Source organism: Helicoverpa zea, chromosome 14, assembly GCF_022581195.2.
Source record: "Helicoverpa zea isolate HzStark_Cry1AcR chromosome 14, ilHelZeax1.1, whole genome shotgun sequence".
NCBI classification, from domain to species: domain Eukaryota; kingdom Metazoa; phylum Arthropoda; class Insecta; order Lepidoptera; family Noctuidae; genus Helicoverpa; species Helicoverpa zea.
Window position 1 is genome coordinate 3,225,286 of NC_061465.1, and position 24,672 is coordinate 3,249,957.

The 24,672-nt window shown below is 34.5% G+C and overlaps 1 protein-coding gene and 1 pseudogene across 1 annotated transcript; both read right to left on the reverse strand.

The window, feature by feature from the left end:
- Nucleotides 1–730: 730 nt before the first annotated feature.
- On the reverse strand, nt 731–3,321 carry LOC124636556. The gene is made up of 5 exons (XM_047172689.1): nt 3,226–3,321; nt 2,748–3,041; nt 2,394–2,576; nt 1,540–1,761; nt 731–969 (listed from the first exon to the last, which is right to left on the reverse strand). The coding sequence occupies exons 1-5, from the start codon at nt 3,257–3,259 to the stop codon at nt 806–808; spliced, it is 897 nt and encodes a 298-aa protein (XP_047028645.1). The 5' UTR covers nt 3,260–3,321; the 3' UTR covers nt 731–805.
- Nucleotides 3,322–10,323: 7,002 nt separating this feature from the next.
- Nucleotides 10,324–12,922, reverse strand: LOC124636314 (annotated as a pseudogene).
- Between the last annotated feature and the right edge of the window lie 11,750 nt (nt 12,923–24,672).

Sequence of the window (24,672 nt, forward strand, 5' to 3'; positions counted from 1 at the left end):
CAATTTCCCCGAGGACAAGTAAAACATGTTTTGGTCGTCCCAATATTTATTATATCGCCACACTATATTACAGAGGGTATGATCACGCGAGCCTACATCACGGCCGGGAAATTGAAAACCATCGAATCATATTAGGGATTTGAGTGAACATCGTAAAAATATAAGCAAACGTTCTCAGAATAACCAATAGAATAAAATATTCTGGTTTGCTGTGGTAGGAATTGAATTTATTTATTTTCAATCGTATTTAAGAAACTAGTAATACGACTACTTATATTTGAAGTGTTTGATACACGATTTCTATTCTGAGACGCCGCTATTCTGATTTAGATTTTAGATCGAACTCTGCTGAATATCCCAGAGAAAACGATTAATCCTCGATTCCTTATTTTAATTTCAAAATTTAGGAAAATTTAATTATTAATGACGGTTAGTCTGCGTCCACTAAAGGCAAGTCGATATTAAGAAATCGAAGGTATGGTACGAGGTCTGAAACGCGAGTTTTCTGTAGCATTTTGAGCTCATACGTTTGGTGCCATTCAAAGTGGTACTTACGAGAGAATTTAATTGAGAATTATGCTAATTGTATCCCACCTAGTCACATTATTCATATTACGTTGATATTATTATATTGAATGGAATACTTGAATACGAAAAAATGCTCTCGTTTTAATTTTAGTTCTATGTTCGTTGGGTCCTTTCATGTTGGGTGCAAGTGAAACAAGTTGACAACGAAATATCTACTATTTAATGATGAATCTTTATTTATACGTCAGTTACTTGTTATAAACCAAGTGATAACCTATCATTCGGATAATTCCATTTCACAAACAAAAGGCAACGGACTGACACAGTCTGCTGTAGAAGTATATAGAACTTGATTACCATTGTTTAAAATCGTTCCACAGTCATGAGAATTATAGTTGCCATCGTCATACTTACGTTCATACATTTCCATGAATTTTGTTCCTGCAAAAGAAAGCAATTTTCTTACCTCTCCACTCAGAGACATTTAATGGTTACTTAAGCCATTCCTTAGTGAAGGATTTGTATGACATTCCGTCACTAAGGAGTGACTTAAGTAATCATTAAATGTCTCTGAGTGGGGAGGTTAGTAAACATTAGGTATATTATTTTAATAAATTGTTGAAATTAGAGTAGCTTGGTGAGGCCTTGGTGAGGATCAATTACTAGAACTAACGAAGTTGAAGTTGTGTCTGTATTAATATAATAAAGATGACACATATTTTTTGCTTTTACCCTGTAGGGTGACCCGAAACCACTGAAAAAATATTTTAGAAAGCTAGACTATCCCGGAGTAACATAAAGAACTATATTCGGCCCGGATACGGGAAGAGGTTCACCCTGGACGCGGGTGAAACCATGGGGAAACACCTAGTAATACATAGCGCTAGTTTCAAAAACAAATAGATAAATCTCTAAATTGTTCAAGTTCTTCCACATCTAGTTAGAAGACATGCCACCGCAAAATAACTCAAGGTGACTTTTCAAAGTGTGAATTATCATAAAATAATTTACCTTTAACTGTATAGTAGTCGCTGCGCGAAAAGAGCCTCCTTATTCCTACAAAATATCGATCATCGTAGGAAATCATCTGTCGAATTATATCTGCTTGTTCACTGTTTTCTATGACAGTCAGTATTCCGCCTTCCATATAGCAGGTCCTCATTGCATCTTGCCACATCATCGGCTTTTTATTTATTTTGTAGCATTTTCTTACTGACTTCACGAATTTGTATTCTGAAATTTATATTATGTCGTTATTACTCTAATCATATGAAAACAAAACTCCGTACCTGTAGTTATATTTTGGGAACTTTGAAAGCACGGCCACGGCAAATAGAAGCAGTCATTTGCAAATAAAAAAAAAAACTAGTTCACGAGTTGTGTTCGGAGACTAAAATACCACAATAACACCGTGATTTTAAAAAAATACAACCTTTAACCTGTAATGCAAATAATGAGTAGTTAATACTTGTTTAGCAACTACTCATCATCTGCCTAGCCTTTTCCCAACTATGTTAGGATCGGAAACTAATCTTACCAAATACAGATGTGTTTTAGTGTTTTACAAGGAGCAACTCCCTATCTGACCTCCTTAATCCAGTCATTCTTGCAACCCAATACCATTGTTTATAACTTGTTGTCATAGTTACTGGTGTCTGACTATCCGTAACGGCTACCTGATGATAAAATGACAACCGGGACATACCAAATTCACGTGCCTTTTAAAACACGCAGAAGTTCATCATGGAGATGGTCATCCATCCACAGACCGACCGCGAAAGAATGCAAAATCCATTGACTCGTGCGGGTTGTTACTTAGCTGCACTAATCTGATCCTTGAGACATCAACACAAAATTAAACTTACTGCGGTCTATCGTCGGGCAAGTCTTTTCTTCAACTTTCTTGCACACGAATGGCAGCGGTGAATCAGGCACTCTGTGACACGTATCTACACTGAATAATCCGCTTTCTATGTTCATAGTTATACAATTATCCGGTTGAGATAATAGAGAGCTTTCCGAAGGCAATGGGTATGGCGTAGACTGTCCTGTAAAATGTATTTCTAATTAAGTATGTTAAGTTAGTTATTTCTTTTGCTTTTTTTTAATTTTGGCAAGGGTTTGAGAACTGGACACAACATTGGTTAACGGGTTACCCACTCACTGTATAATATTGCATCATAATATGATTCTCGCAAGTACCTGTAATCAATTCTTACCGTCAACGGTGATAAACTCTCCTAGTTCGAACGCGTCGTGGAGTCCAACAAAGATGTCTGTCACATTAGGGGTTTCCAACATACGATCAGTCAAGTTCTTGACTAAAGTCCACTCCGTTTTGGCCTTCGGGTAGAAGAGAGTGGACCCTTCGTCGTCACAAGTCAAGAAAGCCCTGTTCCAGTCAGTACCAGTTAGGTCCCAATGCAGTTTATAAAATGCATCGAACTCTTCAAAGTATGTGTAGTCCTTTCTATAGAAGTGGACATGGCGAGAGTGTGCAGGCAGAAGTGCGCCTGTAAGAGTAACAGTTAATAAAGTAGTTTATATGACAAGAGCTTATGGATGTGTGAAAACTTCATCTCAATTTTTATTTATATATTAACTTGTACACCTATGGACGAAAATCCATCACGACGAAAGTTAATTTTTAGAACAGAATATTCTCATTTAAAATGAAATTAACAGTCAACTGCTTACCTAGCAAAAATGCAGCCAACAATATACACTTCATTATTTATTGAAACGCTTCACTGTACTGAATGAGCTTAATCAGCTAACTTTAAATATATATAAGGGCGATATATTACTAAAAAATATGGATTGTTTATGGTCGGGTAAGAACCTTGTTTAAAGCATACATAGACAGTTTTGTTATACAGGTTGATACAATATTGCGAGACCACAAGAGCTAATTTCGTACAGGCAAGGATATTGATCATCATTCCTATTACAAGCTATAAAAGCATGGATAACAATATGACTAGCGGAGATGTAGTAACGCAAAATCTCCTGAGAAACTATATTGAAGAAAATTACTCGCTCGAAAATTTTATATCTTCTTTGGACCCAACCATTTTTATATTATATCAAAAATAGTTGACAGGTGTCTCGAAGAACCCGAACGCCCCGTTAGTTCACTGTAACTGATCGGTTTGTACTTGTACCGATACCTGTCTTATAGCATCTGCGATCATCTATCCTTCCTCCCTGATATACAGTATATCTATCAGTTCATCTTTCTACGCAATAGACCCACGGAACAATCGGGACTCAATTACGATTGGAGCGTATGTGGCATTCCGCTATTTTTTCTTTCAAATAAACGTTCTTATCCGTTTCTGTGATTCAATAATGAATCATATTGTCTGCTAATTATTTATGATTGCAATATGATTGTAGAGCAAACTACCGTATAGACCAAATGGTAGACCTATCGCAAACCAATCGAATGTCATTGGAATACGATTGGTCTTTTATTAGTAGCAGAATGCCCGATATGGTTAAAACTGCTATTGCGATCCAATTTTGACATCATTCACTTAGGAGAATCAGGCCCCAGATTAATGTTGGTATTTAAAGATATTTTCCGAGAAAACCAGGAGTTAAAAACACAGTAGAGTACACAAAATGGAGCTTATAATAAAACTAACAAATATACTACTCAACACGTTATCCACAGATTACTATACAGAATATATAATTATGTTCTACATTAAGAAATTGCGATATAAAAAAGATATACACCAAATTACTTTCTAAATCTATTGAAAATTAACTATTCTTATTAAGAGTTCCAAGTACCAATACATATTATCATGAATCGATTAAGCTCTGGATCTGTTGAACTGACTTGCATTAGTTCTTTCACTGTCAGGAAGCTACACTATCTGCGCTGACCATGGGAATATGCTTTATCCGGGTACGGAAGAAGGTTCTCCGGGACGCGGGTGAAAGCGAGTGGAACAGTTGGTTTTTTTTTTGTATAAAAGTGTTCTTTACAATTAATAATTCTGTTGAAAAAAGGCACATGCCATATAAGGGAACATAATTTATTTTATCACTGGAAGTCAAAGGTTTAAGTATACTCCGATAATACACAATAAAGTAGTTTGTTTGTTACCAACAATTGTTTATTGTATACCATAGCCGTTATCTAATAAACTATATCCGTTATATTTTTTTCTGAGGAAGGCCGCGATTACTCTTTCGAACAATTCAGCAGCTCTTTTTTGGTAGGAAACCATCAGATGTGGGAGCGTAGGGGAGTGTCAGACTTTTACCCACCATGCGCCTGCTTGGGCACTTTGTGTACCAGGGCCGCGGTAACTCTCAAAAATTCCCACAGCCCTGGCAGAACCTCACTGACTTAGTATATGGGCACCCTTGTCCACGGTTAAAAATGAATGAATATCGCTGATATAGGTGCTCACAAACCGGCTATTAGACAAAACTGCCAGCCTTCACAATATTCCTTCTTCATTTCATATTTACCACCGTTGAATATATCATTTTAGTTGAAGTTTACATTCGAAACAAGAAAAAAAAATATCGCAACATAAAAGTATCTCAATATTTGACTATCCTATTACTTATAACAAAAAAGTGGGAGACAGTTCCGGGGCTCAAGCTAGTTTGTAAAGTATCTAGTTACGCAACTAACAGAAGTTCAGTTGACATGGCAGATATGATAATTCTAAGTTGCCAATTAATACATTATTACAATGTTGTGACACCAGCAGAATCAGCTTAACGTGACTATTAGACACGGAGCAAGGAAATATTAGCAGAGGTGCCATAATGCTGGTACGTCAGGTGCCTTCTCCTCGGTCAAAAACCATCAGTTCCGAGTAAACTAATGAGACGTTCAATTTTTTTGGGACATTTGACAACGATTTTGGTATTACAAAGAATGGTCGGATCCAAAGAACGCGTATTAAGAGCGAAGACAGCAACGTTTCTCGTTCCTCGCACACCCGCATTTTGGCGCGCTACTTTCTCAGGAGATTTTCAGTTATGGCACCTCCGTGTGTCATTTTGTTCTCCATGCTATTAGGTTACACGGCCATGCAAAGGTGAAATATATAATTTCTTCTATATTCCATTGGAGTAGGCATTTAACTGAAGATAAACAATCTTTGTGGCACTGTTTACATATACTAAACAGATATAATGAAATTATAATATGTACGTATCTAATTATATGTTTTACATTGTCTAGCTATACATTAAGTAATTATATATGTAAGGACATAAAAATTCATTGTACTTCTCCTTTAACTTTTTTCGTAAAATAAATTACGATTTAAAGTTCACTTTCAATGTACATATCTTAGTGTACCTACAGCTCAGTAGGTAGGTAAAGAAGTTGAACAAAAACAAACATGTACTCGTCTGCCCAATTCAGTGGAGTAAGCCTATACCTACCTAAGATTTGCAAGTCGGAACAGTGGGGTAGCTTTGAATATTTTGCGATTGGCGATTTGACTTTAAAATACGATGCAACCGCTTATCAAGCTGCATCGACCATTGTTTACTGAAGAGGCTTGTAACGGCCTATTTGTAGATTTCTTATAGTCGTGTCTGTGCACGGTACTTACTCAGAATCTTATTAGAGGACCGAGGACATTGCAAAGGAATTGTGTAGCTTTTTTACCCTTTGAGGTTAGCGAGTTTGATGTTGATGACTGTGCCTCTGATTGAGCTTAGTATGATACAGGTAATGGTTAGTATTCGTACTTACATCTCTCTCTATCGGTAAAATTGTCATTGTACGGTGATGTCAGAGATATATGGCGGGCGTTGGACGCTAGACCACCTCACACTGGTAAGAAGAGAGCAGTACTGGGTTTGTATTCTCTATTTTATGATAGCCTAATAGGTACTTACATCTCCTTCTTTCGAGTAAAACCTGCCACAGAGATGCTTGATGAAGCACTAAATGCTAGATGACTTTACACTGAAGAGAACAGTGCTGGGTTTGTATCCTTTAGTTTATGACAGCCTAGTACTTACTTATTTCTTCCTCTATCGAATAAAACCGTCTTCACACACCTATCATACATTAGAGATGCTTGACACGACGTGTGCCATAGTAGTGCGGTTTCGAATCCCGCACTAGAAAATCGAAGTACCAGTTATGTTTTTAAAACCACTCGAGACACAACAGAAAATCCTAGAGTAGCGCATAGTTTTATAAGAAAAAATAACAATGTTTTTTCAACTTGACTACCGATACTGTTTGTCTGTAAGCATTATTCGTATAGACAAGGTCTTATGTTCTAACAGCTGAGGTTAGGTAGGACGATTAGCTCCTAAAATGACATAGCAAAACATACTTTCTCTAGTCCGACCGTAACCCTGCAGTGGTATTTGCAACGCAAAGTAGTCAGGCGGGGCAGACGTGCCCCGAATACTTTGCGGATTAAGAATTTGACTTTAAAATTAAGGAGATAACGCCAGTCCTGTTACCTCCTAAGCTAGCCATTGATTTTCAATAAGTAAATCCTCTGAATATTATTCTTGTAAATGGACAAAAGGTCCTGTTATATCTAAGAAGGCCCGTGGGCTTGTTGCCGTTTTATAATGTAAGTGCCTTTTACAGGAAGATATACAATCCGCTTACACGATCAAAAGACGAAGCGGAGATAAAACATGTCGTAATGTATTGAATTCATAAAGAAAACACACCATCTATGTCGAATGTTTTATTTTTGAGGAATTTGTCTCTTAAGAACATAGAAAAGCCGTTGATTGATGTGGTCTTTACCAGTGATTTTATTTTCAATATAATTAATAATGGCGTTCACGGCCGATTTCGGCCACGGTGGCTGTTCTCATTTTTAAGGAGATCAGCCTGCTGCGCAGGGCACACCCTATTCCTTCACTCTCATAACCCGATGGGACGGTAATCCGACACAACTGGAAAGAGATCAGGCGCAGGACCGACATTTACGTGCTCTCCGATGCACGGGTGACTCAATCACCAACTCCCAGACTACGGGCTGCTTTGTGAAAGTTTAAGAAAATCCACAAAGCGATTTCGGCCCGACCTGGGAATCGAACCCGAGACCTCGAGGACAGCAGCCGCGCTTGCGACCACTAGACTAGACTAGACTAGACTAGAAATAAATAAAAATGTAAATATAGCTTAGATAGAAAAGTGGTTTCATTACAAATCAGTCTCTTGAGTGAAAGAACAAAGGGTAGAATCAATTTAACGTAATTGCATCACTTCTCACTGGTCCACCCATTAACCTAACCTTTTTTAATCGAGTTTTTTCCGCTTCAATCCGGATATTGCTGGACGAGTAACGGTCCACTTATTCGAATCTATTGAACGAGCCTGTTGGACACTAACTACTACTTTTCGAGTTTCTAACCCGTTTAACGGGTTTTAATAGATTGAGCCAACGATATATGGGGGCAATTTATTTGGCGTTTCCCCCTAGTGGTTAGTGCTTATAGCGAGTGTGCCACAATTGCTTTTTTACCAATTAATAGTATCGCTGGAGGGGCGAAGGTTTCAAGGCTGCTTTTTACGACGGCGATATATCTTGTGTTTTTAACCAAAACACGTTTTAATCTTAACCATTATTACACTAGTTACAGATTTCTAGATTTACAGAAAGATACATTAGTTACAGGATTTTTAATTGGTCCAAAAGTCTTAGAATGTTATATACCTCTTTAAATAACGAGTTAAGTTACTCGAGATTTTACTCCCGGAGACAAGATATCATATTCTTCGTTTAGAAGTATTTGAGCCTGCGATCCCGGGGTATGCAAGGATATTATTTACAGTCAAAATTTCACTGATAAGGAGCCGAAATTTTAAATTCATTGCTGCAATAATCATCAAGTGAGCCTAAGAGTTTGCGAGCATCCCCAAAGACCAGCAGTTCAAGGCTTCCGAAGAAGTCTCGGAGCGCGCACACGCTACAAACTTTAGTCGCCCAGTAGTTGGTTTGGGCTCATAAATGAGCATGAAGATGAATGGAAGTACACACCGCACGCTTATTATTAAAGTGACCGAATTGAAAAAACTAGTTTTTTGGCAAATCGCAAAAAACGTTTTGCAATTAGGACTTTGGCTGTTTATTTAGACATAAATGTTACAAGATGTTACTCGCATAGTTATTTTTATTTTTTAATGATAGAATATGAACCACATAGTTGGTTGAAACTTAAATTTCAATTGAATACTATTTATTTTGTTTATTGTAGGCTGTCAAAATTACTTTTGTAGTTTTAGGTCTATATAATACTAAGTAACAGTTAGTCTGCCAAAAAGATAAAGACCTAATTAATTTTGAGTTGATTTATTATTAAATTCAAATACTACTTGGTTGTATATGTAAGGTTTAAGTCATAATAATACTAAACGAAAATACATAAAAATGAAAATACATTTTTGTAGTTACGGTTTTTAATTAAAAAAAAGAGATCAACATTAAGGAACTAAAATTATAAAAAAACTGTTATTTTCATTTTAACACTTATTAATAGAAGATGTTAGATGTTTTTATACCGAACTTATTAATATAATTAAAAGAGATCTTAACTTCTAAGCAATAAATCAATCAGTCTCATGGTATTCTAAGTAGGTTTACATCAGTTCACAAAAATCACTCTTCTATCCTAACTATCGCTTTTTAAATTACAAGTCTTTATTTAAATGATTACGAGAAATATAATAAAAAAAATAGTATACATTTTCATATACCTTCAAAATTAACAAAAAGCAAATATAGTTTTTTTATACAAAGTAGTATATAGTATTGTAAAAAACTATGATAACTATTATAAACTATAATTATAACATCGTAGCAAAATTAAAAGAGATCTTAGCGAATCTAATCAGCGTTATGGTATTCTTAGTAGGTCCGCAGTCTAGGTATAAATCAGTTAACAAAACATAAATTATTTAAAAATATAAGATGAAAACGGAGGAGTCATCTTTACCTTTACTGATTAAAGAATGGAATTATAAAAGTCAGAATAAAAGTTAGGGATCAAATTCTTAGACAATAATTCGCGTAAATCTTTTTTTTTATTTTCACTTAGCTCTTGTTTTCCAGTGTACGCTTTGACTAGCGTTAACTCGTTTAAAGGCAACATTTTGGTTCGCCTGTTTCTTACACATACTTCCAAAAAATCCTGTTTATAAGATTTTTTTATAAAAAATGAAAAGGGGTTTTTCTTTGTCACCTTAATCATTTTTACGTCATTCCATACAATATTATCTCCATTCTTTGTTTTATTAAAATTGTATCCCCAAGCTTCTTGTAACTTTTTCAAGTCATAAAAGTCATGAAATGTACGCTCATTTACTATAAATTTGTTTCCTGATTTTCGTGCATTTTTAATTATTGATACATATTGGTGTGGTGAATATATAGGTCCAGATCTTAAATTCTTTTTTACCTCTTTTTCTATAAGGCTATGTATGTTATCGGCTTCATTCTGCGTATGCCCTTTGATTAAGTATTTATGTGTGATGGAATTAATATTAAGATGTGTAACTGCGTAAAGATAAAGTGTAACGATATATTTATTTTTATTTTGTCCTCCGCAATTGTCCGAATACAGTATAAGATTGATGCCTTCCTCATTAGTAGCCCTGGATTCGATACAAAGTTGTTCGAAATAATGGAGTAGACAAGAGCCTATTTCATTGGCACCTCTTTTTGCATCAGTTTCATTCCAAAAATAACAATGCACGTTACTGTACGATTCCTGTACTTTGCCTTCTACTTTTTTGTTTAAGGAGGCAACAGTGAAATTATAGCTATTGAGCTTACTTTTGTAATAGAAAGCTGAAGTGTCCCCTTTAGGTGATTGAAGAACAGCTTGGAGGTCGAACAAAATTACTTTATTACTGTCATCAATTTTAAGTCGGTCATTATATTTTTCCTGTCGGCTGAGGGTTTTTTCTTCTAAATGGGAATCATATTTTTCTTGAATAATAAGTTTTTGTTCAGGCGATGAATTCTGGTATTGCAAACATGTGTCGCATTGATCCTTTCTTGGGCGAAAAAATGATATATTGAATTGTGTATTAAAAACCTTATAAAATGTGCAATACTTTCCTGCTGGCTTATTTTTTTGTTTTTGGACTTCTTCAAAGTCTTTAAAGAGATCTACTATCGTTTTTCCACCGTCTATGTATTCACGGGTCGATGATTGTCGTGTGTAATGAGAATCAGTTCTTGGAATAGAATTGATAAATTCTTTGATGTCAGAAATTAATACTTCATCTGATTTATGATTACCGGTTATTCCTCTACAATCCGTCTTCAAAATTCCATGTTTATCAGTCTTATGTTTAACAGTACGAATCATACGATCGGATATGTTCAAAGTATTAGTAAAAAAGGTTTTACAAACTCTGATCGAATTACCAGCAACAACAAAATGGAAAGCTTTGTTACAATGCCGTGGGGTCAATGCATTGGTATATTTATATCTGGGTGTGATATCAGATAAACACGACAAAATGAAAGATCGCTGATTATGAATATCTCCAAGTTCCCAGTATGCGTCGAAAATACTTTGCCTTTGAACAGAATCAATCTTGCTAGAACATTGCAGCCTGCACTGGTCATTACATGGTGGTTTAAGTTCACGAGCTTTAGTTATAATATTTTTACTATTAATATATGACTTACCACAATTTCTCAATTTTTTTGCTCTAGTTTGCTTCCAGTTTTCCGGTTGTCTAGTGCGTTTTTTACCTTTTGGCTTAGTAGAAACTGTAGGTGTTCCGGAAGTTGTGTCTTCTGTTAAATTATCTTGATTCTCCATTGTTCCTCCGTCTAACTCTCTTGTTGGCTCAGGTGTTCTATTTTCTGTGTTATTGGCATTTAACTGTTCTTCCAAAGTCTCTTCGTTAGAGCTATCAGATGATGAACTTGAGTCTGAAGTTGAAGAAGAACTACTACTCGAACTTGAACTACGGGTACGGGGAAATAGCAAATGACTACCCTGTTGGCCCTTTTGTACGGTTTCGAAAGTAGGATCGCCATCACTTAAATCTGCGTCGCTTTCTCCAGAATTAACAGGTGACACACGATAATCTATAACTGCCTTGTTACGGCCTTCAGTATGTTTGAAATACTCAGAGGCATTCAAATGTCGTTGATTTTCGGGTTTATTATAAACATCACATAACATCTGCAAGTAAACATAAAAGGTGAATAAACAAATTTAACTAAACATACCTACATAAAGTATCAATAAATAAGTAAGTGCTAAGTAGTAATTTTACATACCTGGACATCACCACTTTGAGTTGAAACAATATCAGTATCATTTTCGGGCTCTTTAGATGCGTCACATATCATCGTCTGTTAACAATTAAAGGTGAGTAAGTCAGTAAATTGCAGCTAGCCATAAATAAAATACCTTGACAATACAATTATTTTTACAAACCTGGACATCAGCACTTTGAGTTGGAATAATATTCGTAACATTTTCGGGCTCTTTAGTTGCATCACAACAAATCGTCTGTTAACAATAAAAGAAGTATTAGTCAGTAAATTGCAGGTAGACGTAAATAAAGAAAGACACCATAAAGACAATTCAACGATTTTTACACACCTGAACATCAACATTTTGAGTTGGAATAATGTTATCTTCAATTTGAATTAAATCTAGAATTTTTCTTGATCGCGAAGTAGACGACGTCATCCTAATAAAAAAATACTTAATTATAATTATAGGTCAACAAGTGAAACTTCTTTTTTTGTTCCATATTTCGTTTTAAAGTGACTCAATCCTGAACTTAAATCACCTAGCACATTCATAGCAAAATTCCGTTTTTTTTTTAGTATAGTACAGACCAAATACTGAATGTTACTAAAAATACATTATCATTATTTGTAATAAACAGACTTAACAATGAATTCTACAGAGTGTACGAATAAATTTACTAAGTTTTTTATTCAAAAAGAGACCTAATCATTAATGTGCTGTAGAATCATCTAGAAGTTTTAGTTTTAAACAGTCCTAAAACGTAATATATCGTACAATAAATTAACAAATTTAATATAAAATAGACTCATTACGTATTGGGTCAAAATACAACAAAAATAATCAGTAAAACTTACCTTCGATTTCACTGTTACACAATCCTAAATATTAATAGGTCACTTTTATGACAAACGACCAGATGTTCGTTTTGAGCCGGTTAAACGATTACTGAATGTGTCAGTGTAATGTCAAAATGGCGTCTTCAAATTCATAAGTGTGAAAGAGACCGAAACATTGTAAGAGCAGTATAACTCTAACTTTTTAAGAGTTTCTTGGAGTTTGTCACAGATGGCGTTGTTTTAAAGATGACAGTGTATCTAACTCATGATTGATTGATTTTGAATTCGGTCACTTTAATACTAAGCAAGCGACACGTAACAACGATTAGGTATTTGATCGGTAACAGAGCGACTAAAAACTTTGATGGAGAAATATATTTTTTCAACTGTCGGCCGACTGTTTGCTCTGAAGTGTGTGCAGGTTTCTCAGGTCTCCAGTGCTTTGGGAAATAAGCGGGGAATCCATAGACATTGCTAGTCGGTAAGATACTCGTAGTTGGCTCAAAGCCAATTATTTCTAGAGGTTGAAATAAATGAATTAGATATATTTTTCGCGTTTGTGCATTCATATGCCTACCTCGAGGTTAATTTTTGGTAAAGTATTTAAAAAGCAGTTTTCGAAGCTAAGAACCTATATGGATATATATGGATGAGAAATTGTGGAATTAGATAAAAAAAACCGATGTGTATTGCATCACTTTATACCTTTGATTTATTTCCCACTTAATTAGCTGCATATACCTAAATCCCAAAATACCATTACGGTATCCGTCCAATTTCACATTACTTAAATCTTGTGTGAATTCACGAGCTCTTTTTACCCATCAGATCCGAATCTAAATGAAACGAGGTGTCATCTAAATAAAACAGGAGTGGAGGCTTTGGGTCGTGTGGCCGGGATCCTTTGAGTATATATTAGACAAGGATTTTTTTAGTCTTTAGTATGCAGTTTTAGCGGGGCTCGGTTAGAATTCTACTAGTACATATACAGAGCGGGTGCTTAGTTGATACAATTCTCGAAGCACTTTTACTCTGTTAAAAACATTGGTTTCTTTATGACGAGTTTTAATTGCACAGACATAGTTTTTAGCTTCTTTATTTCACATCAAGAGTTAGACAATTCAGCGGAATTTTTATGATAATATAATACCTAATAAGTTATTTAGCAGTGAGCAAGGCTTGCTGTGCGTATTGCTCTTTGGCCGACCCACAGCCATTTATGAGGGTCATAAAATAATTTTTATCACTTACAATACAGCTACATGGTTGTCTCATTTATACTCTTAAAGTAGCTTACTTCCCAGATCATATCCTATTCCTGTGGGTTGGTTTGCCCTCAGGCAAGCCTCGTTGTGACAGGTCACGTTCACCGAGGGTTCAGGCCTCTGTATCTGATCAGTCCCTTACGCTGACTTAAAACTCTTTATGTAGTCACCTTGGGACGGTTTCCGGGTGCGGTTTTCGTATTATATTTTTTGTAAAGATAATATTACCTACTTGATAAAATTGCACTTAATTAAAGATTTTGGTAAACGAAGTTAAATAACAGTATTATCACAAGTCTTATTTATATGCTGGTCGTGAGTTTAAATATGGCAAAAGGGTTTCTTAAAAAACAAAGGGTTAAGGCTCGTGATTTTTGAAAACCAAGTCACTTCTAGCTGCCACTAACATGGATAGAGAGAGGTACTTTGAGAGAAGATGAATTGTAAAAAACAAATAGAAAAAGTAAAAAATAATTTGCAACAGGCGAATAATAAATTAAATGAATATAACAGCATTAAAAGTACCCATAAAATATTCTAAAAGTTGTTCATACAATTTCAAAAAGTTTCTCAAATAATTGTGCGTTACGTATGGTAATGTGGTAGTGGCCGTATATCATTGGAAGCCCTATTTAATAATCAGTTGGTATCCGGCACATTAATCATGGGACCGCGTCACTAAGTAATTAATTCAGAGCACGTAGAACCGCGATATCTCCATCACTGGAACACCTGGTTTACCCTTCTTTGCAACTTCGACTTCGAAGTCGCTACCTCGCTAGTTAGAAGAACACCTCTAAAACGGACTAAAATAAGAGATATTTAAGAAAAGAAAAAAATAATTTATAAAAAGTTCTAATTAACATTTTAATTGATTTTTAATCAATATCAGTGTACGCGCACACTACAAACTTTTGGTTTCTCGGTTGATTGCTAGTTTAGGCCCTTAAATCAGCATGAAGATGCAAAAAAGTATGCACGTAACAACGATCAGTGGTGTGATTCTATAAGACTTCATTCTTAACTTCGCATCTGAATCCGCCGTGAGTTTCGTGATTGGCATTCTCAAACTACACTAGCGCTACTCTTGCGAGCGTGTTTGCGAGTTGAACTAAATTAAACTCGAGATTTTGACAGATAAAGTGACTGAGTGAGATGACTTTTAGAACGTTTTGAACCGAATGCGAAGTGAGAGTGAATAGCGAAGTGAAATGCGAGTTGTTGTCTGAATTTTATAGAATCGACGTACAGGAATTTGTCCGAGATCGACTAAAAACCGACCGAAACGTGTCGGACGTAAAAAAAAATACTCATAAAATACGGAAATAAAACCTGTGTTATTTCTACTCCCACAAATGGTTTAACAATGAAGTTGAAAGTATTTTTATAATTTTTAAAGCACGCAATAAGATATGCATAAAACTTTTAAGACAGGGACAATAAACCGTTGGCACTCTATAAAGGTCCGTCGTGCCATGAGGATGAATTTTTCATATTTTTAAGGGGAAGCGCTAATTTAACTATTTTTATTTATTTTAACTTTTTTTTGTTAACAAATTCTATAATGTAGTCTTCACATATTTACATGGCGTAAAAATAAATTATTTTGACTTGATTTCAAACTAAAAACCAAACTCTTGAGAAGATCATTTTAATGATTTCTATTAGAATAATTTATAAGATTGATAAGGTAATGAAAATGTAAAAAAAATCTAATTGTATCCACAATTCTTTATTCGCTTTGTGAAGACCGTGCGGTGTGCACATCTGGGTAACCACAAGTATTGTTTTTATACTAAAATAATTACTATTTCAAATACTTCATATTATAGTTTTATGTATATCTTCATGAAACGTTGAGTTTGTATTCATGTTTAATTAAAGAAACCGTAATAATTCTTGCATTAATAATGGTTTGTTTCGCTGGATTGAACATCTGTACTCTGAACCTGATTAATTTAATCCTTAAATCAGTATGAACGGAAAACATCTTTATTTATTTTTTGTTTTATCAATTTTTACTTCCCGATTAATTTGTATATTTATTTTTAGTCAATTGAAGAAACTGGCTCGTTCATTTTATATAGTATAAAATTCATTAAAACAAATGATACTCGATGTTTTGTTGCTTTGTAATTTTACCAGCCTTTGTTTCCATACCACAGAATGGCCCACACAATGCATAGCAACATTTTAGTTTGGTCAGTTTTCACCGCGAAACCTCAAAACTTAGCCCAGAAAACTTGCAGCCAAAATGGTAAGAAACACACAATCTCAAAATTCTAAAGAACTTTAGTTGGCAAACCCGCTACTGGAGGGACTAATTTTAAATGATTCCACACAAGGAGTAAAGGGAGTATGGGCACAGTATCGTAAAATTCAATTCTCTAACTTTCCACCGCCCTCACCCAAGGGGAATCTACGAAACAAAACATTGGACAGTTAGTACCGAAATAGAAGGTCCAATTGAATAAGTTGTTTTTCGTAATGATTTATTGTACATTTTGTTTGTTTGTGATGGATTTGCGATGGAATTTGTTCGTGTTACTACTCTGTTTTTTTGGGCTATGTTATTTTGTTGATCAGCCTTTTTTATGGGAAGGTCTACACTTGCGTGATAATTCTTGTTTATAATGATTATTTATGACGTTGTTCCTTTGTCGTTTGTGGTACTGAGTTTTTTTTATATATTACTAGCCGTTTTCCCCGCGGTTTCACCCGCGTCCCGTGGTAACTACTGCACGTACCGGGATAAATATATCCTATGTTACTCGTGGATAATGTAGCTTTCGAATGGTGAAAGAATGTTTAAAAACTGTCCAGTAGTTTTTAAGCCTATTCATTACAACCAAACAAACAAACAAAGTTTTCCTCTTTATAATATTAGTATAGAAAAAGCTTAAAAATTTCACATCTAAGCACAATATTTTTTTGAACGTATATTAAAGAATAACTAAGATGTTATGATAGCTTATTTCAATGTTTAATATCTTTGCTTGAGTATTGTATTAAATAAGCCCAAATACGAGGTTCGTAATAAAATAATAAATTCATGTACCTCCAGTAAAGTAGCAGTACAGTATTAATACCTCGAACTGGAGCGTTTTATATGCTTTTCAACTTTGCCAATAAAATAAGCCAGGTGTGTTTATAAAAATATGCTCCGTAACTCGTGTAACTTCGCCTTAACAGGTACCCATGACTTCGAATAAGACCGGCTCACATATCAAGCATTTTTGTTCGATAAGAATATTTGATTTGTATATTAGAAATATTTTCTTATAGAATACCTCTGAAGCACATATTTGCAAAACAAAATAGATTTCAAGTACAATCAATTGTGCAGGGAAATGGGAAATTACTGGAAACATAAATATTCTTAACTGGTATGAATGTGAAGAAAAGATTTGTTTAGTTTTCCTAGCAATAAAATGCCTAATTAGTATGTCGGAGACTGTCAATAGTACGGACGCTAAACGAGACGCAAGCGCGCCATCTGGTGGCGCTTCCGGTGAAACAACATTTTGGCGCGCTTGGCAGAGTCGTGGTGGTCAACGTGGCGTCGGCGGAGCTGTCTTCGTTGAGCCGTCGTGTTGCACACATCTCGAAACTGCCTTACGTCACGTCTAGTGTACCTAGTGTTATTACCTAGTGTTGTCGTACCGTTGTAGATCCATATTGTAAAGTACAAAGATTATTGTAACATCTGTCGTATGGTAAGGTTCTTCTAACCTAACAGACAGACATGTGTTGCTGGGGAGTTTGTTCCGCCACTTCTTCTCCCCAGCCAAAACACATAGGAAGTGGCGAAGGGCGGGCGTTTTGGGGGCTGTCTTTTGTTCTGACTAATTTGAATAAACGTTTTTGAGTTCTTTTGAGTTATCTCTTTGTACGGTTACCCTAACTGATGTCGGACAATAGTGCCATCCTGATGTTTCGCCTATCCGACAAGTACAAGATTTTACGGTTTGCATTAGTGGCGTTATTTTTAAACGAAATCCCATTTGTGGGATCACTCGCAGGTGCTATCGTAGATTTTAAAGCACTCTTAATTAACTGGAGAAAGCTGTAATGCTATCAAACTTCAGAAAGGAGTAAAACATTTTTACTGTAAGTTTATATAGTAATATAGTAGAAAAGATTGCTGCTCTATTTTTGAAATGTTCTATAAAAGCTATTTGTATGTCTTTCCGACTAAGATTATAATTTTCAATTTTTTACACTCACAAAGCACAGAGTATGGTAGTGCTCTGGACACGTTCTTAGTTGTTTTTTCAGGGTGATTGTACTGATATATCATTACAATACTGTAACACATATTGAGTGAATCGAACTTAACCAAACGAGCTTTAATCTGTGGTATGTCTTAGCGGAGATATAAGCGAGACACCATTGAATTTCTATTGTTATAATTAGCGACATTCAAGAAGTTAATCAACAATTGATAAATAACACAAATCATTGAAAATTATTTATGATTAAAAAAATTGATTACCTAAAGACTGGATAAATGCACTCTATATTTATTTGTAACATCTTTTATATCTAAATTAAAAAAATATTTTGATTTGATTTAAATCGAAGTAATCTTATTAATTGTTTGATGTAACAAATAAATAAAACAGATCGCTCCCACAGGGCCGATGTAAATCGTCTCTTATCCGATCAGAGCATTGGATAATTCGGTTCAGCCAGTTCAAGCCCAAACCCGTCAAATTCGGGTACAGTAAAATTTACGCAACCTTTTACGACGAAAAGAGGTTTTAATATTTTTACTTTTACGCCTCAAGTTATAGGTTTTGTGAAGAGCCTTAGTTTTAATCTGTTATGGATCCATTTGCCATTTTGGAATAAACGTGTAAAGTGATCGATTTATGAAATTGGTTGTTCGATTTGTTTTTGAAAGATAATTTTACAGGATTAGATGTATACCTAAGTAAAAGTTAAAATGATGAACTAAAACCTCAGTTTTGTTTTATAACCTTCATGGCTTATTTAGCCAGATAATAACGAAAGTTTGGAATTTAGACAATCATTTATTTAAACAATAACTGTTCCTAAACAAATAACTTTAGTTTTTTTAACTTATGTGTAGGTAAGTATATAAACCAGTGTACATAAATAAGTTCAAAAGACACCAAGATCTATAACTAGGAATATCTTCAAAATCGCCAACACAGCGTTCGATAGAAGTTCGAAAAATAAAAATTCAAATCGTAGTAGAATTCTTATTTATGTTCACCTACAATTCAAATGTTACGACTTTCTTGAAGTCGGTGTTCCGACTTCGATTTTCGTCCAAGAATTAAGCAGTTGTTTTATGGCCGTGCACAAGCGCTTGTCCAATATCAATGAAGCTTTACCGGTAATACCGAAACCGTGTTATAAATACCGAAGTCGGTACATCTGAGATGAGCTTCTTGAGGCATTTTAGGACTTAATGTTACATATGATCATGACTTAATGACGAAAACATGGCCGAGTTAAGCTGCTTTAGAAGAGGTAAGTAAATATCTTAAACATATATGGAATGAAAATCTTAAGCCAAAGTCCTATTTCAAAGGACTAGTCCTATTTCATAGGAATGTGAACAAAACCATTGATATAGTCACAAAATATTAATTTATTATTACAAATAAAGTTGAACAGGACTTGGCTTCTATGCGATCTCAAAACTTTTTACGGTGGAAAAATTGCGTAAACTTTTTTTGGTGGAATTTAAATTATTCAGCATGTACCTGGAGTAGCATAGGGATTAACATTCGAGCATGCAATTTAAACGAACAAAAATAGGGATTACTAGTCTACCATATTTTTTTACTACCTGCTCACTGTTGACAAAATTTTCGGCAGTTGACCCGATGCAATAGACGGCAATTTTTTAAAAGGAAATTTTGATTCCAATCAAAGTTTTTAGTCGGTTTGTTATAGTTATTTGCGTAATACTACTCATCTTCGTACTGATTTATTAGCCCCAATAAACTATCAGTCGACTAAAAGTTTATATTGTTTCTCTTTGTGTTTGGGTACTCAAAATGCTTGGTATTTAATTTCCAGGTTTCTATACACCTACCTATTTCTGTTTCAGCCTGTCTCTGTGTTTGAGATATTTGTCTTAGTCCCGAGAGAGTAATTAACTCTCGACTATACATAAAATTACTGCTGGCTAAAGATAGAAATGTGAAAATTCCTTCCATTTTGTTCTGAAATGTTCTGTATAGTTTTGTTATAGCGTCTTTAATTTAGATGTTCTTGTCCTTAAAAAATGTTTAATACTTTTAAGGTCACCAGGTACTCTAAATATCTTTCATATCTTATAAAAAATAAAAAAAGTTTTATTATTTCTCCCTACAATTCTAGGTTTCATTATTACCTTTCTCTGATATCAAGCAGAAGCCAGGTTGCACAAAAAAAAAATCCTAATAATATTCAATTTTAAATAGATTTCTGCAGTGCCATCAGCGTCTCCAATTTTATCGAGAAAAAATATTCATCGATATGCAATAAATTCGAAGCGACGAAATAGTGACGACATTACGATAGTCTAGCTTTTACTGCGTATAAACTTTATGTTGGTTCTTCGTTTCGCATCCGATATTTATATGGATCGGACGATAAAACGGATCGCATATATTCGTTGGCTCTGTCTCTCCAGTAGTTTTTGTTATATGTATTCTTTTTATCTCGAAGTCGTTTTTATGACTGAAACAGTTTTTGTAAAGCGGGGTTATTCTCTCTCCTATGGAGTACTGGCTTTACTTACTTCGTCAGACTATAGGAGAGGTCGTTCATTTGAAACACAAATCCTTTAGGCTCGATTTCACTTTGCAATAGTTCAGAGAAATGTGTCTGCGATATTGTGCGGTGGTGCGTGAATATTCTCGAGAATTTTGTTTTACGGTTATACAAAATGATATGAGTCTAAAATAAATTCATTTTAAAGTATTAGAGAACATTTAAACTTTAACAGTATTGCTCTATAAAGGTACCAATATTTGAAAACACGTTAACTTGCGTGAAATCTTTGCGTCAACAGTCGTAAATATAGGACTATATAAATAATAACATATATATAGTAATAATAGCTTTTACTGTTGCGTTGTATATTGAATCGTTCATTCGCTTTAAGAAAATACTATACGTGTTCGGAAGAAATTAATTTGAATAATATCTAAAAATGTTTTAATTTCTTTTATTTTCTGTCTGTCCTGCTGTTTCACGTGGCGTAAAACATGGCGGTTTTATTAGTTTTTCTGATTTATCTTAAACTCAATAGTTTAGTGCTTAAGGGGTCACCAGTTATATTTAACTCGTAAAATATTATCTGAATGTCGCCCGTTACTTCGCGTATTTAGCCTTTTTTGTCGTATTTCTGTTAAATGATTCACAAATAACAAGGTTTGTGAAGTGCTAAATACCTGTACCCACTCGGCACTTTTTAATTGGAGAGGGTCAAATAATTATTCATGGGCACGCTTGCACCCTGTTGGGCTTGAGAGCCTTCGTAAAGAATATTTTTTAATGTTTAAATATTTTTCGTGAAACCTTTTTTTGCTGGCCTCTCTCAAAAAATGCTGGAAGGGAAAACTCGTTTTAAGTGTGTAACCAAGGTCTTTTGGGGACCTAGATTTTTAGTTTAATTTAATTTTTATTTTTAGTTTTTAGTTTGTTTTTAAGCAAACTTTGAACGAAATTATACAGTCTGAAAAGTATGGTAGGCCTCTCTTATGAGTGGAAATTCTTCGGAAAAATGAGAAGTAGATATTTATAATTATTTTGTATTAAATTAATTTTTTATACTGTAGGTACTGAAGCCAAATGTTTGTTTACTTTGAACGTGGTACGCTCCCGTAGTCTGTAGTAGCAAAGTCAGATGACGGATTGAAAACCAGCGTTGATTAGTACCGGGTTAACCACCGACCACATGGAGAAACATGCTATGGTGTATATGTCGCAGTCATCAGGTTGAATTTTGCTATTTGATTGAATGAACGACACATGTTTTTAGTCATTCAATTTAATGTAGTAATTGACTGAACGCCCTGAGCATTCAATCAAATAGCAGATTGAACCAGATTACCGCGACATGTACAATGCCTACTACTCTGTGGTCTGACGTTGTCTGCTCTTATTTGTTTTATTATCTCTTTCCTTGAGTTTGTATGTGTGTATGTTTAAAGCATACATTTTAAATCTAAGAGTATTCAAGAATTTTCTCATACATATGTTTTACAGTACGACTAATTATTTTCGTAAGTTCCGAGTAGTTAATATTTTCTGATTCCTAATTGGTTGCTTATGTTATGAAAGTGTCTTAGCCCATTAGATATTTTTTTTCACTTCTTATGTATTTTTATTTGTTGCGGGTGCAACCGCTGGCGAAAGTTAGTTCATTAATAATATATGCATACATCAAAACAATTAAAAATCATAACATAGTAGTATCCGTAATAAATGTTAACGGTTAGTTATTTTCACAATTTACCTTCAACGCCATTATGTGTAAGCAGTAAAATGATTCAGATTAACAATGAAACGGAAATTATTGGTTTACGTGTTTATGATTTTACAATGAAGAGAATTATGTTTTTTTTTTTTCATTTTAAACAATGTTATGAAGCCAGTAAGTCTGACACCAGTTTAACCAAGGGATATCGGGTTGCCCAGGTAACTGGGTTGAGGAGCTCAGATAGGCAGTCGCTCCTTGTAAAGCACTGGTACTCAGCTGAATCCGGTTAGACTGGAAGCCGACCCCAACATAGTTGGGAAAAAGGCTCGGAGGATGATGTTGAACAATGTTATGATTTGAGTGTGATGTTAACACATTATATTATATTCTTCTTCTAGTCAATAATTTGACATACCTAATATTCAAACAATGCCTTCACGAACGTACAATATCACAAGTTAAAAACACAAATAACTTGAATCTCAAACTGAAAACAGATAACAAAATTCAAAATAAACTTAAAAGTTCTCCAAAAAGCGTAGTTACTTTTCTAAAATAAAGCCTATACTTCCCCAAACTTGGGGAATCCGCGATTCGAAGTGGGGCATCAATTGTGAAGTTTTCCGAATGTTAGCATCAACAGAACACAGGGACCTGGCAACACTGGTTGGTGTAGTTTTAAAAGCTGTTTAAGTACTAAAGAACTCAAAAGTATAGTATCGTGGGAAAGTAAAGTGCTTATTTTTAGCACTTCTAAAAATAAAGAAGCTTTGCAATTCCTTCTTACTGATTGTATTCGTACTTATTTTTATGTATCTTTGCTTTTGCATATTTTCAAGTACCTTGTAATTATTGTCTGCGGTTTAACTCTTAATCTTATTTAATGATTAATTACAAGAGTTATTGAAAATCTGTATACACCTCCATCAAAAATTATTCAAACAGTACACACAACTTTTTCGTAGAATTTGGTCAACAGCGAATTACGTAGATACGTGAGAGAATAACACAGTGAAATAATACTGAACAAAGTTTTCCCGCATCTGGGTTTCTCGGTCCAGTAAATATGTGTTATTTAACAATCATTGAACAACTGTATTGAACTTATGGATACCGTGTTGGACGTTACTGGAAATATTTTAATTAAAAACCCAGATGGTAGGCAAATTGCGTGATACTTACCTCTGTAATTACAGTTAAATAAAAACCTGATTATTTGTAAACCGCTGAACTCATTTCGTGTTATTACTTCGCGAAAACGATGTAATTATTTTCGTAATGGCGTGTATTAAATACACGTTTAATGTCGTCATTTTATTTATTTGTAGTTCTTTTACTTTACATATTTATATGCAAGCAATTATTTTAAATCCAAGGTGCAACATTAATATTTTCTTTTCTCCAAAGAATTATTTTGTCGTCAATTCCGAATACAACGCAAGTCAATTGAAGTTTTATTTATACAGTTAAGTATGGATATGCCAATGCAAGAGTATGGTCTTTATAGTTTAGATCTAGCCACATTATTTATTTGCTACATACCAGTATGCCAATAATTGCGATTATAATGTTGCTTTTATCCACATATTCGAACTATGTGTGGTATCCTAATAATTATTGAATGGATAAAATGAACCTTTCAGACTAGTGATGGCAATGACATTAGCCACAGACATTCCGAATAACCCCAATATTTATTAATGAGACATTTATTTAGGCCCACAATAAATTTTATGAACAATTTAGTCATAATTTACCTCTCTTATAATTGGCTTTTAATGTCAATTTTAGGACTTACGGCAAAAGAGATTAAAGTGGCGTATTTAATGTTCGTTTGAGGTTAATTGGTAAAATTTATGAATTATTACTACGTTTTGTAGTGGTTGGGTACTTCAAAAAGCGAGCCCATACTGTGAGAAAATTAACTTCTTTTTAAAATTTCAATAGTATACTGTAATAAAAACAAAGTGATTTATAAGATGTAGAAAAACATTTTTATTTACAAAGATAATTACAACATAAAAAAACTATTCTAGTAAAACAATTAAAAAAAACACTATACCTATCTAAAAAGCGTCAAAAAATTCATCCCCATAGCTGTCCACTGGAAGCGTACCCAAGAGGCTGGCAGCATTACCTCGTTCGATGGCCATGCTGATCCTTTGGTCGGGTCGTGGGGTCCGAATGCGCACACCCTATTTAAAGATCTGTCTAGGCGGCTGGTTGACGCTTCTCGTGACCAAAAGGCTGGCTTAACCTCGGACAAAGGATCAGCATGGCCATCCAACGAGTCAAAAACATTATTTTATAAATTATTTAAATTGGTGCTAGATATTTTAAC